Source organism: Triturus cristatus, chromosome 4_1 (genome assembly GCF_964204655.1).
Source record: "Triturus cristatus chromosome 4_1, aTriCri1.1, whole genome shotgun sequence".
Classification (NCBI taxonomy): Eukaryota; Metazoa; Chordata; class Amphibia; order Caudata; family Salamandridae; genus Triturus; species Triturus cristatus.
In genome coordinates this window covers 231,843,126-231,857,590 of record NC_140585.1, presented here as the reverse complement: position 1 = coordinate 231,857,590, position 14,465 = coordinate 231,843,126, and the positions used below count along the sequence as shown (strand labels likewise).

At 45.3% G+C, this 14,465-nt stretch overlaps 1 protein-coding gene across 3 annotated transcripts in view; it reads right to left on the bottom strand.

Moving 5' to 3' along the window:
- Window positions 1–14,465, bottom strand: part of LOC146854167 (aldo-keto reductase family 1 member B1-like) — a 222,542-nt gene that overhangs the window by 78,943 nt on the left and 129,134 nt on the right. For all 3 annotated transcript variants that reach the window (XM_085651943.1, XM_085651944.1, XM_085651942.1), the window contains exon 7: window positions 3,973–4,054. In XM_085651943.1, the coding sequence (XP_085508069.1) occupies window positions 3,973–4,054 (82 nt within the window). The remainder of the gene's footprint in view (window positions 1–3,972; window positions 4,055–14,465) is intronic.

Below are 14,465 nucleotides of genomic sequence, written 5' to 3'. Positions count from 1 at the left end.
CACAGGGAGTCCTCACACAAGAAACTGTACCATGCAGCGGGGCTGTCATTAGCACTATAAAGTGCTAGGGTACTCCTGCTCCTCCACCTCTTAGCTGCGGTGAATGGGGGTGCCACCTCCAGGCACAAGGGCTGATGGGACAGGTAGTCCTGGACACAAGAAAATGTCTCGTGCACCAGGGTTGTCGTCAGCGCTGTAACCCGCTAGGGGGGGTTGCCCCTCTCAGCTGCGATGAATGGTGGTGGTGCCTGCTGATGCAAGGGCTGATGGGACAGGTAGCTCCCAAGACAAGAAACAACAATTGTGATCTGGAGCACACTTGCATAGAACTGAAGAACATCCTGCATAATGGTCCCAATATGATCTACATTGGAAAGGTCCATTGAGGGAAAAAAAGGGTATGTTTTGGAAAAGAACTATAAAAATACTTCTTGCGCATGTGATGCGCAACACAGACCCAGAAAATAGACAAATCGTCATGGTGCGCACCTCATACATCCTTAATACTACTTATGATTTCCAGAGCTCCAAGGCACTCAATTTGGATGTGCATCTGCGCTTCTCACCTTTATTAGTATCCTTATTTGCTCTAAACAGATGCATTGAACACTGCTGTAGAATGCAATGAAAGGAAAATGAACAAAATAAATAAATAAATAAGTCTGCCTTACCAGTACTGCTAGAATCTTTCTGCAGACCTCGACTGCCGGTGCATGTAGAAGATCAGTTTCAAACTCAATACTTCCCAGATGGTTTTTATCATATGTTATAAACATTATATACACATTCACCCTCTCTTTCGCTCTCTTATTCTCTCCTCCTTGCCTCTTCAATTATGCCTCTCTCAAGCAGTCTCTACGCTCTCTCATTCAGAATCTCCAGTTAATGTTGTGGCTCTTTCATTTACTTGATAGTAGCTTGCAGGTGCATTTTCAAGGATTATGCATTAAGAGACTAAGAGGTTCAGAGCACCACTGCCTAATGCCCTTATTACGCATTGGTTTCTAAAACTTTCTACATGCAACACTCAGTGAGTCAACATTTGGGCACACTATGTCAAGTGTTTTATAGTATAGGCACATGGAGCACATTTACATAACGTAACAACCTGTTGGCTGCACTGGGCGGGTACTTCTGCTTTGCAATTAGCCCAATAGCATTTTGTTAATTTCTAAAGACACTTTGTCCTGAAATGCCTGTGCCTTTGTTCAGGCAGAGAAGGCTGAGGCTGTGGACCTTTGTCTTTTCCAAGAGAAGCTTTTACCAGGGAAAACTGCCTATCACAATTAAGGTCTCACCCTTGGATATTTTGGATTTGGCATTTGGATGGCACAGAATGAGGTCTTCCACCTCAGTGGGGACTATTTGATTAGCCAGGATTCCAGGCTTAACAGAGGTCCTTGTTTACTTCAAAGTTGTAAACCTCGCAAAAAACTGAAATGGCAGATTCAACAGCCAATTACTTTTCTAGGTATTTGTATGGAATATGCCTCCTTTTCACCCATGCCGTCACCCCGCATGCAATTACAATGCAGTCGTTACAACAACCGCGTTGTAACAACGGATACCATTACCCTGCAAGTCGGAACAACGACTTGCAGAGGGGGCGCTGGATGTTGGAATAGTATAATTTACTATTTCAACTCCAGTCTGTGCGAACAGTAGGGAAGGTATTGGATTTTAAATCCAACACCTTCTCCCCCATCTGCAAGTCATTGATACGACTTGCAGGGTAACGGTATGCGTTGTTACAGCACGGTCGTTGTAACGCCCGCGTTGTAATTGCATGAGGGTTGACGGCTTGGTTGTGAGGGCTGTTTACCGTTTGTATGTAAGTATCTGGTATTGCTGTAGGGCGACCCTAGCAAAAAGGCAGTGAAGAGATCTACAGGATCGAAGATAGACCTTTGTACATGAATATAAGGGTTCATCATCACCATCAGATTTTGGGAAATCCTCAAAATTCTCACTTATAGCTTTTCTTGCATCCCAGGTGTTGGACGAGATGACTCATCCTCCTTTGCCTGAGAACAGGTTATGTTGCAGGATCATACTCTCTTAGAGCATCCATAAAATGTTCACGTTGAAGATACCATCACTACATGTGGGATATTTCTTGCTCCTGGCAAGGAAAACAGCTCTCTTCCAAAAGAAAAAGATTCTGGAGAACAAGAAAAGAAGGCAGGACTTTTTTTAAGTGCACTGTGGTATTACTTTAAACACTACAGGCATAAATAATAACTTGTTTTCCCAGTTGACTCAAACGGCATGTCTAGAGTAGTAAAAGGATTAGGAATTGTCCTTGTTCTAAATTTACAGATGAGCCCATAATACCTGAAATAAAATGACAACATCTCACCCTGGAGACCTAAAGTGCTGTTCTATCAAACAAATTTGATGCAGTAAACTCCCCCTCTGATTCCAAAAATATTTGGGGAATCAATAGCGGACGAAGCAAAAATTGGGAAACAACCCATGGTGCCAGAAGAAACACTGATGTAGTTGCCTGTTATTCAGTACTGAAATTCATAGAGTCTGGGTGAGGCAATAAAATCAATACCAATTCATGCCACTTCTGTTTCCTTTTCTTACGCCTTCTGTGCTTCTTAGCAAAGAAAAATGAATCTCTTAAAGCAGGCCATGGCGCCAACTGGGATGAAGAAAAACTGCTCCTTAACTGTGAAGGCACCTAAAACAGATCAAGGTTAGGACCTGGACTTTGAGACTTTTATACCAAAGCCACAGATCCCATTACTATAGTACTGATGTACTGCCAATAGTACTATATGGGGAATCACACTCAGCTGCTACAATTATAGACAAGCCAGTCGATGTATGGGGTATTTGGCACCAGGGATCTGATGACAAATTTAAGCATCACAGAATTGTGGAGTCCGGACCGAAAGATCAAAGACACAGAGGGGTCCATTAGGATAACGGGCGGATCGCCACTGCCCGTATGGCGGTGGCGGTGGCGATCCGCCCGCCAAAAACCTCCGCACGCTTAGGATTTCCCCAGCCACATTACCATGGCAGGGGGGACTCCGGCGGACGGGAAGACCGTCCGCCGGTTTTCCGCCGGTAGGTAATCTGCCCGATTGCCTACTGGGCGGAAAAGCATTTCATATGGTGGCGGTGTCTGGTATTATTATGCAGGCGGGGACCTGCCTTTCCGTGGCGGTAACACGTTGCCGCCACGGAAAGGTAGGCGGTTTTTGCCATTGGGGGCCCATAGCGGGCCCCCAGGAATCCTGGGGGGTGGGGGGTGCACATGGGGGGTACCTATAGTACCCCCCTGCAGTTCCATGCACAACATGCCTTCTTGGCATTGTGGCGGGCGGTGCTTAACAATACGGGATGCACCCGCCAGTGTAGTGGGCGCATCCTAATTGTATCTGCGGGACCGCTGAATGCTTTGCGGGCGGTCCCATTTTCCGGGGCTATAGTGGGGGGACAAAGTCCGCTCGCCATGCTAATGGTTCCCATAGTGTTCAAGGGGTGTTTGGAGGTGAAGAGTGAGCATTACCTACAAATCTGAGTAGTTAAAAAAAGATGAATAAGAGTTTAGAAATCTACAAAGTGCACTTCAAAGTGTGTACAATGGTCAAGGATTGGTTTAGTGTGCAGAACGCTCCTGTGAATCTGGAATTAAGATGGCTGACAGTGATCGGGAGTTAGTTTAGTGGTGCAAAATCTCTAACTGAACCAACCCTTGGCACCCTCCTGAAGTTCTATATATTATTCCAACTATATGTCTAAGGCCAATGGCAGAACTACATATGCTCTTTAATAAGTTTAACACACCCTTAGAAGCAACAGTCAGAACACAAACTAACACGAAAGGGACAGACAGGAAGAAAGTATTATAAGAAAGGTTACAAAGAGGAATATGGAATAGTTTTAGAAAAAAGGATCAGTAGATTAGACCCTTTTAGAGTCATTGGTCTGAATAAACTTCACTGCCCCCAGTACCTGAGCAGATGTTTTCTTGTACTTTGTGGCAATCTTCTTGAACCTAGGGTCATCCAGGAGGGATGGATCATCAGGTTTGGCCCTAGTAAAGGTAGTAGGAGAAGAAGTAGTGACATTTAGAAAAGGCAGAATGCGTAGATCTTACGGGTTCACACTGCAGTTATGTTTATATTTTTTGAGATTTATAAAAAAAAAAAGTAGACATAAAGTGGGGGAGGAAGAACGGAATGGGGAAAGGTGGACACAACATGGATTGTTGAAGGCAAATGGGGTTTTGGGCATATCTAAGGAAATTTCATGAAAGTTTACAGCAATTTAAAACTAAAGAACAAAATAACTTTTACTTGTTTTGGAACAGGCCTCAAATATTCATTAATAAAGATTATTCACAGTGCTGCTGAGACAATACACCACAATAACAACACAGATTCATCAATAACCTCCCTAAATAAACTTGCATCACTGCCCTCCCTCTCCACATCAGGAACCTCTACTGGCTCCCATCCAGAAAAGATGTCATTTCAAGATGCTGTTACATGCCCAACAAGGTTCGCCACAACCAAGGAACAGGATGCATCAACCACCGCCTGAACTACCTACAACTGTCTAGACAGCTGTGCTTCACATCCCTAGTTCTCACTCACACTCTCCGCATCCGTCGAAGCCACAGTGGAGAAAAATCCTTCTCCTACCTTGCTGCCAAGACCTGGAACAATCTTCCCCTCCATCTCCGAACAACATCCTCTATCATAGAATTCAGAAAGGGCCTCAAGACCTGGCTCTTTGACTGATGGCAGCAGGATCTGAGCACCTAGATACCCCCACAGGTGATTATTTGCGCTCCACAAATCCAGATTGATTGAAAGAATGGTTCTCAATATTTTTAAGTGCTGTTCCACGCGACAACACATGGATAACTAATGCTGCTTAACATCATTCTAAGCTGTCCAGTATTTCATATCACAACAGTGTATAGAATGGCACAGGACAGTGCAGCAGTCAAAGCTGGACCTTGACCTGGTTGAAGGTAGATGTGTAAGTAGGTGCAATGGGCACTGTTTAAGAGTCTTCAATCTCCAGGTGTACTACACATTTTGCTGCACACCTCTCTTCTTATGTCCATGCTGCACTTTTTCAAGGTATGTGCTCGACTCTAGTGTTATTCAAGCACGCCGTTGTGCATCATGGTGCTGGGGATATGGGTAAAGCTGATTAAGTAAAAGGCACAGCATGAAATGAGAGCTGCTGGTGCTGAAGTACAGCTATTAGGAAAAAATCTTAAGGCAGCAGCAAAGGATCACAAAAGTAGAGTCAAATGTGGAGAGAGAGTAGTCAACATTTCCCCTAAATTCATGTTTATTAAGGTGTTTGAGGTTTTCTGATCATGAGATGCACACTTAAGAGTTGACCAGGTAACTTCACATCACAGTGGACATAGTGCTCAAGTCCAAGGCTGCTCCTTCACAAAGCAATGTGCTAATGTACTTTAATCTACTGCTTGACATGCCCTTTCCATCATGCCTCCACAGTACATGGGCCATTACGTTTCTAAATTTCAGAATCATACAAAGTGTCACAAGTTCAACTTCATAATCAATTCATCCTCATTCCACTATAAAAAGGTAAGTATTACTTGGTCTCCATAGCTGCTATCTACAGATATCTACAGGGAAGCTTTGAGATGGTTTTTTTTTTGGGGGGGGGGGGGCTTTAGAGAACTCTTTCTTTGTATCTCCCCTTTCATTCTTCTGGTGGGAACCCTGACCACCCTTTTGAGAGTTCCCCCCAGATACCCACTTGGACACTCTGATTTGGACGCACATGTCAACCTCCTCAGCAGGTTTCCTGGGGTTTCCTGGGGTCAGTCTATTTGCTATCAACCAGGTGTTGATGCAGCTCTAGAAAACAAATATCAAGGATCTGCTCCTTCAACATTAAGTTGTACAGCCCTGAATAATCATCAACACTTGCTGCCCCTCATCAAGCTCTCCAATGCTTTGCTGGCATAATCAAGGAAATCCACCCATGTTTGTGATGAGATCTTGTGGGTGCCCCTGATTATGAGCCTATACCTCCCAGGGGCCAGCCCAAATATACTGACTAGGATGGCCTTCATAGCAGTGTAGCATGTCTAGTCCTCTACCTCTAATGTAAGGAGTGTGTCCCTTTCCACTGTGGGCATATACCTACCACCCTACAACTCCTCTGGGACCTTGTGCACTCATAGAACCACTTCATAGGCTGAAACACATTTATCTATGTCATCCCCCACTCCATAAATGGGCATCAAATCCTTGAGTATCCTGATTATGGAGTCACCAGTGGACACTGCAGGTATGCTGCCACCATTGCTGTCGCTGGACCCCACTTGTAGGGCTCTTTTATCCCGCTGTCTCATGCTGAGCTCATGGACCATTTTCCTGTCCTCCATGGTCAGCTTTTTCTCTTGTAGAGCTTGCTCTTTCTCTATTTTAGCAGGGGCCTGCTCCTTCTCGAGCTTGGCTAGGACCTGCTCCTTATCCAATTTCACTTTTGTAATGTCTAGTTTTAGTTTCCTCTATTCCCTCCTGTCCTCCAGCTCTTCTGAGGACAGGTTGATTCTTTGGGCCACACTAATGCCTGGTCTACTGCGGACAATCCTGGGAGGATGTTACTCCCCGCATCAGTAATCTGCACAACAAGACCTCCAGACAGGTCCTGCTCCAATTCCTCCTCCTCAGACTCTGATCCCTCCTCCTCATCCTCTGTGTTGGCCTGGTGGGCTGCTGTCCATGATCTTAAGGCTTTATGAAGCCCAGCCTTCTTAGCTCTTCCCTTAGAGAACACCCTTCTATCCTGGCAGAACCCCTTGAGCTGGGCCACTGTATACAGATTGCAAAAATCAAAGATGTCAATTTAGGGAGCATTGAAAAAGGTTCAAATTGGTCTTAGGAAAGACTTGTAGTGAACAATGACTTACTATATGGTATTGCACAAACACAAGTCGTATCCTCACCACTGATCACCAATGTTTTAAATGGGGTTTCTGGTTGGCAGAGGTATGCACCCTGTCCAAGCAGGAACCACCACTCTACTCGGGGTAAGCTAGATACACACTAAAAGATATCCTGTGCTCCCCCTCTTGTAACTTGGCATAGAGCTGTCAGGCTTATCTAAAGAGGCAATGTGTAAAGTATTTGTGCAACACACACCCATACACACACTTGTTAACACAATAAAAACACCACAAACGTACACCACACAGGGTCAGAACAATAGAATAGAATATATTTTTCCATATGAAAAATATGACCAAAACAACAAAGAACCACTAAGTAGAACTAGAGTTATGAATTATTCAAGGTTAAATGTAAATATAGGGCTTAGAGTCATAAAGCGCCAACCGGGATCATCTGGTCACGCTAGATCTGGGGAAATTGAAATTCTGGCTAACCACGAAGGAGGGCACGCCAGCTACAGGACGCACGCTGGTACCACTGAAAGAGTACCCTAGATGGATGAAGCGTCGTGGTCAATCCCATGGATGAAGGCAATGCATTGATTCTGATCCCCGCAGTCAGCGAGACTTGAAACTTTGTGATGTGTCGTCGTAGAGCCAGGCAGTCCATCAGCATGGAGCCGCATAGTCCGTCAAGGCGATGTCGATGGGCAGTTGCTGCATTGGTGTAGAAGGGAAATGTGCTGACTCCAATCAGCGCAAAGTCGTTGATGTATGTGTTCTGCAGAAACAAGCACTTCCAAGGGCCCAGGACCTGATTGGCACCACTTGGCAAGGCAGGAAACACAGATGGGAGAGTTCAGGTAACATTGCATGGTTGTAGGAAGTCTTTGATGGCCTTGAGACTTTAGAACAGGGGGCACACCAGCGATCCCTTGGAATCACTCTGGTTTCAAGTGAGATGGGTCTGGTCCTTTTCCTCGGCAGGGCAGAGGGTAGAAATTAGCCAGCAACAGACAGCACATCAGAGCAGAAAAGTAGTTCTTCCATAGCAGCAGTCCAACAGAGTGGCAGTCCTTGTAACAGCACAGCAGTCCTTATTCCTGGCAGAGTTCTTCATGGGTCCAGTAGGGCACTGTCTTGGTAGGGCCAGAGCCCCAGTACTTATGCGTAGTTGTGCCTTTGAAGTTGGGGCGACTTCAAAGAAGGCTGTTTGAAGTTTACACAGACCATTTCTTCCCAGGCCTGGCTTCAGACTGTCAGTGGGGGATAATCAGCCCTTTGTGTGGGAAACAAGACGCTGCCTATTCAGATGTGTCAGCTCCCCTTCTCTTCCTGCCCAGGAAGAGCTATCAGAATGCAGATGAGTTCACTGTCCCACCTTCCTTCCTGTGTGTGTGTCTGTCTAGAGAGAATGCACAAAGAGTAGCTGTCACCCACCCCAGATGTGTATTGGAGACAGGCTGCAGGCACACAGAGCAGTAGGAGCAGAGAAAGGCCAACTTTCTAAAAGTGGCATTTCTAAAACAATAATGTTAAATCCAAGTTTACCCGTAAAGCGGATTTACATTACCATTCCAAAGATATAAAACATGATGCAGCTATTCCTTTCTAATCAGGAATCACAGTTTAAAAGTATATTCCCAATGCTAACCTATGGGAGCAGTTGGGCTCACAGTCCTAAAAAATGAATTTTGGTGGACATGCAAAACCAGTACATGTCCTACCTTTTACTTACACAGAACCCTGCCCTATAGGCTACCTGGGGCCTACCTTCGGGGTGACATATGTGTAATAAAAGAGAAGTTTCAGCCTTGGCAAATGGTAGTTTTAAATGCCAAGTCGAAGTGGCAGTACACTGCACACACAGGCCCTACAATGACAGACCTGAGACAGGTTGGAAAGGCTACTTGTGTATGTGGCACAATCAATGCTGCAGGCCCCCTAAAAGCACGTAGGTTACAGGCCTTGGGTAGATGGTATACTACTTTACAAGGGACACTCAGATGTCCCTTGTAAAGTATGTCAACTGTGTATGGACCATGTTTAGCGGAGAAGCACATGCACTTTAGCACTGGGCCGCAGTGGTAGAGTGCTTAGAGTCCTATGGCCAACAAAAATAATCAGCAAAAAGAGGAGGCAAGCAGGCAGAAAGTTTGGGGGAAGACCACCCTAAGGATGACACGTCTAACAGCATGCTTGTTATGAGAGATTGATGCAAATTCGCAAACAGCACAGTGGTGTCAAAAATCCTCAAAGGGAAATTTTCGTAGGTTCTTGTCTCAATTTGTTTTTGGTTTGCATAAAGAAATTAGCTCCCATATACAGCAGAATTAAATTTGTTGGCAGTCGAAGTCCCTGGATGAGATTTTGCTTTATGCGAAATATTGCAGTGACAATTTAGAGGCAAAGCAGCAGAACATTAAGGAGAAATTCATATTGGACAGACTAAGTTGGCTCAGAAGGGTCCATTTGTGGTAGATCCATGGTATAATTCTGCTCCTGCTGTTGGTTTCAAGGTGGTGATCAGATACCGCAGACAGGAAATTGTGGTCCACAAGGCAGAAGAATGGTTGTTGATTTGGTATACATGGATGGCCATGAACATGTTGAAGCAAACAACTGCTTATCATATTTCTAACATTGTGGGCAACTGGAAACAAGAATGTAGGGTGAACCCAAATCAGATGCAAAATGATGTCCAAATGCGAAATATGAATGCCAATATGCCCCAAGCCCCAATGATGCAACAAGATATGGGTAACCAAGGATAACATAATAATTCAATCCCAAAGGTTCAACAGAACCCCTTTATGAGTGCCAAATATCTCCAACAGTTCCAGGTTTTGACAGATGCACTGGACTGAACCATGATCAATCACAATCAAGAAACACCATGAAGAAAGCACTAAAGGACCACAAGGAAGGAAGATCCAAACTCTGCAAGGAGATCTTAGCAATTGTCAAGGATTTCACCTCAACATCAGAACTGTCAACAACATTGCTGTCTCCCAACAACTTTGTGACAACCTATTCACCTTTTTTCACAAATCGCAAACATCTACAGCAACTTCGCACACCAACCCAACCCCAAAGAACTCATCACTAACCTATACACCACCAACCAATTGGGCCACCTGACTGAATGGACAACCCTCACCAGAAACAACACAGCTGCAAGCATGTGAACCATCCACTCAGGGGTCCCATTTGACCCATGCCCCCACCACATGTACATCCTAGCACCACCCTCACCCAAATCATCAACACTTCCATCAAGCCGTCACTTTTCCGGATAAATGGAAACTTGCAGAAATCGATGCCTTCCTCAAGTAGCCAACTCCTGACACAAATTAACTGAGCAACTTGCGACCCATCCCCATGCTCCCTTATCCTTCCAAAGTGATTGTGAATCCCATCATTTGACAACCCACAACCCACCTCGAACTTTACCATCATCTAAATAACACTCAATCAGGATTCGGAAAGAACCATAGCACCAAAACAGCACTCATCGTGGCCACCGATGACATTCCAATCATCCTGTACCGAGGAGAAATAGCAACCCTCATCCTGCTTGACCTCTCTGCTACCTTCAACACTGTCTCCCACTACACCCTCATCAGAAAGCTCCATGAGATTGGTATACAAGGATCTGCTCCATAATGGATCTGTTCCTTCTTCACATAAGAAACCGAAGGGTCAGGGTGCCACCCTACAAATCAGAGACTAAGAAAGTGATATGCCGAGTTCCACAGGGATCGTCCCCCAGCCTCACTCTTTACAACATGTACATGACATTGATCACTAACATCATCCGATCACAAGACATCACCATCATCTCATATGTCAATAACACACTACTTATTCTCTCTCTGACGGAGAAGACTATCACCACCAGAATTAACTTCACCAACTGCACAACCTTGGTAGCAGACTGGATGTGAACCAACTGCTACGCTCTGTGCACCTTCTGCTTCAACTTCCTATGCAGGCTGAGAAAAATCTTCAAATGGTTGCCTCAGAACAGCAGACGGACCGTCACACAAGCACTCATCACCAGCAGGCTGGACTACAGCAACACTTTACGCCGGGATCTCCAAACAACTCCTACACAGATCCTAGGTCATCCAGAACACTGCTGCAAAACTCATACTCGGCCTCCCACACCGCACCCATATCACACTGTATCTCAGGACACTTCACGGGCTCCCCATTTACAAGCACAGCCAATTGTAGCACAGGGCTAGACTACCTGAACAGCTGCAAACATGTTCACCAACCCACCAGACACCTACGCTCTGCCTCACACGCACTTCCCCATCCAAAAAAAGGAAAACTGGAAGTCACGCGTCCTCCTCACTGCACACAAGACATGGAAAAACTTCCCTCAACACATCATAGCCTCTCCCTCACTTCTTGAGTTGTACAAGAAGCTGGAAACCTGGCTCTTCATTAAAGCACCTTAGGGATCAAGCACTTACACAGCTGCCCAAGAGGCTGGATACCCTCTTGGTTGATTAGTTGGCTACACAAATCAACGTTGTATAACAAAACATCAAAAGTAGATTGCTGGTTGGTTGTTTCTAATCTATGGATTGTAAGCAAATGATCGAGCTTGGGGTGTGACTGTCTTTCTGGGTTCTGTTGCCGGAATGTGTGTTAATGTAGTTGTCTTGGAAATAGCCATGTTTTGAACTCTCTTATGAAGTGCATATGCTCCTGGGTGCTTTCAATGCTGGCTGGCAGTGAGTTCCAGAGCTTGGAGGCTTGTACTGGGACTCGTGTGGGTTGCTTGACCTAAGGTGGTATGATGATAAGTGGGGCAAGACTGGAGCGTAGTGTCCTCTTTTGTTCTTATTGCTTGAATCTATCTTGTAGGTATAGCAGTAATTTTCCTTGGAGGCTCTGTGGACACTGAAAAGAGTTGGGGTAGGCGGTAAACTCCACTCCACCAGTGGTTTGCTGAGTTATGCCAATAGCAAAGAACCCAGATTCTGCTGAGTAGCGGAGTTTGCCCCACCACTAAAAAAACATGCAGGAAGAAGCAGATCGCGCCCTCCTTGGCACGTTGATCTCTAGTGCTGGGAAGAGGATTCACTTCGAAGATCGGTGCAAGCTGTTCATGCTCAAAGGGCCAGAACAATATAGCGAGCTGTTTAATGTCACATTCATTGAACATTACACTCTGATAATGAGAAATGGCATCGCTGCTTACTACCTGCAATGCCGCTACCATCGCATGCTCCCTCATTCTGCAGGGCGCACGCCCCTGTTGCACACGCCTCCAACCTTGGTGGGAGTCAGAATGTGAGCACGCCCCCATGCCCTTATGAGGCCCGCATGTGCTCCGGCCCCTCCTGTCTTCCGTCTGTGATTGGGTGGGTTGCAAGATGGCATAGGGTGGATGGAAATCCTAATGACAGTCTCCAAAATCGCTTCTCTCTGTACCATGGTGAGTGGGGTGCCAGAGAGGGGGCTTGCGGGGAGAGAGGAGCTGCTGCTTTGTAATGCTTGGCTGAAGTGGGTCCGAGGTCACCGGCAGGGCAGGAACGGGTTCTGTGTGGAGAGTTTTTGGATGCAGCGAGGCCTAATAAAAGCAGAAATGCTGCCACCCGTAGAATGGTAGTGAAGCGGTGTCCCCCAAGAAGGCAGCAGGCAGCAGTTGCAAACACCAGCCGGGTCTAATGATCTGAGGAGGGGGGACGGGTAACACAGCTCTATGCCCTGCAGCACCCGCTGCCATGCGCTGGCGAGGGTCAAATGGGGCACAGCAGTCACATTCTGGAGCTAGGGTCTTCTTGCTTTAGCCAGTGGCAGGATTGCAATACTAGAGTCATGTGGTTTCTTGGGTGAATGCAGACAGAGAAGTCTTGCAGCAGCATTTTGAACATGGGTGTACCAAGTTATAGGCTGTTAGCATAGTCCAGCTTGGAGATTACGAGTGTGAGAATACCTTGCAGTTTCTGTTTGTATGCAAGGTATGGGAGGCTGCAACAGAGTGTTTCCATTGTGTAGAAGGCAATCTGCTTGATGTTATAAACATGTGGTATCAAATATAGGTCTAAATCCATGGTTGCCCCAAGGTTTCTGACTCTTATTGATTTTGTAGAAGGGGCCTAATGTTCCTTCGGCCATATCGTGGTAGGCTGATATTTTTGCCACTGTCCACAGTTTATAATATCTGTGTTTATGGTATAAAGCTTTAGACGGTTAATCATCATCCATGTGTTTATAGCTCGAAGGAAAACATCAAGATTTAAATTACAGTGGTCTTCCACACCATAGATTTGTAAAGTGATTTGGGTGTCATCTGCATAGTTGTAACAGGCGAGGTTGAATGAATTAAACATTTTTGGTAAGTGGCTTAGGTAGATGTTGAATAATAGAGGAGATATGATGGCCCACTGAGGGATGCCACAATATTATGTGTGATGAGCTGATGGCAAAGGTAGAACCAACATTAGTTTATAGTTACAGCTAAGAGGCAAAAACTTCATTGGGAGTTAGCTGATTTACTTTTTCACTTTCATATATTGTATGTCGAACAAGAATGTGCTGTGTGAAAAGATTGCACAATTGTATAGGGCATTGAGTCATCTCGTCCTTAAGCCAGCAAATTTGATGAGCTTTTTCTGTTCCTGATACTTAAGTGGTTGCCACTACCTAAACCTACCAGATATTCAGAAGCAATGTCCAATCAAGAAACTCCTGATTCCAATATGGCATAATGCTTTGATTAGTCTATTGTACTAGGGCAGAGTCATCACTTCAGGTACGACTTAAACTTGACTGACATTGCTCCAGCCTACACTAGCCTGTTGTGATTAAACAGCCTGGTGAGATGTATCTTCTCTACAGATCTTCCTTTTGTTCGCATGAACCGGTCAATTTGTTAGATTAATGTTCCTGCTGCAGAGGGCTGCCATTGACCAGACATGTAGTTGTGTGAATCTGAAATGACCCAATATAGCCTGCCACATTCCAAAGGGCTACAACAATAGAATATCTATCTTTTAGAAATGGTTTTATATCTAGATAACCCTGACAGGGTCAACATGCTGAGGAGTTGAACTGACCCACAAACCCTTATCACAAGCAGACTCGACTACGGCAATGCACTCTATGCCAGAATATCCATGCATCTCCTGCACAGGATCAAGACCATTCAAAACGCCGCTGCAAGATTCATACTCAATCTTCCACACCACACCCAATTCTAACCTCGCCTCAGAGAGCTCCACTTGCTCCCCATACACAAATGCAGCCACTTCAAACTCCTCACACACACCTACAATGCCCTTCACAACACTGCACCAGCCTACCTAAACAAACGCATACACTTTCACCAACTGGCCTGACACCTACCCTCAGTCGCACTCTCACTCACACATACCAACCTGCATTAAGAAAAGCAGAGCAGGAGTGTGCTCGTTTTCCATCACACCCAAAACATGGAACAAACACCCACAACACATTAAAGTCTCCTCCTTACTTCTTGAGTTCTGCAAGAAGCTGAAAACCTGACTCTTTAAATACCTCTATGGGAAATACA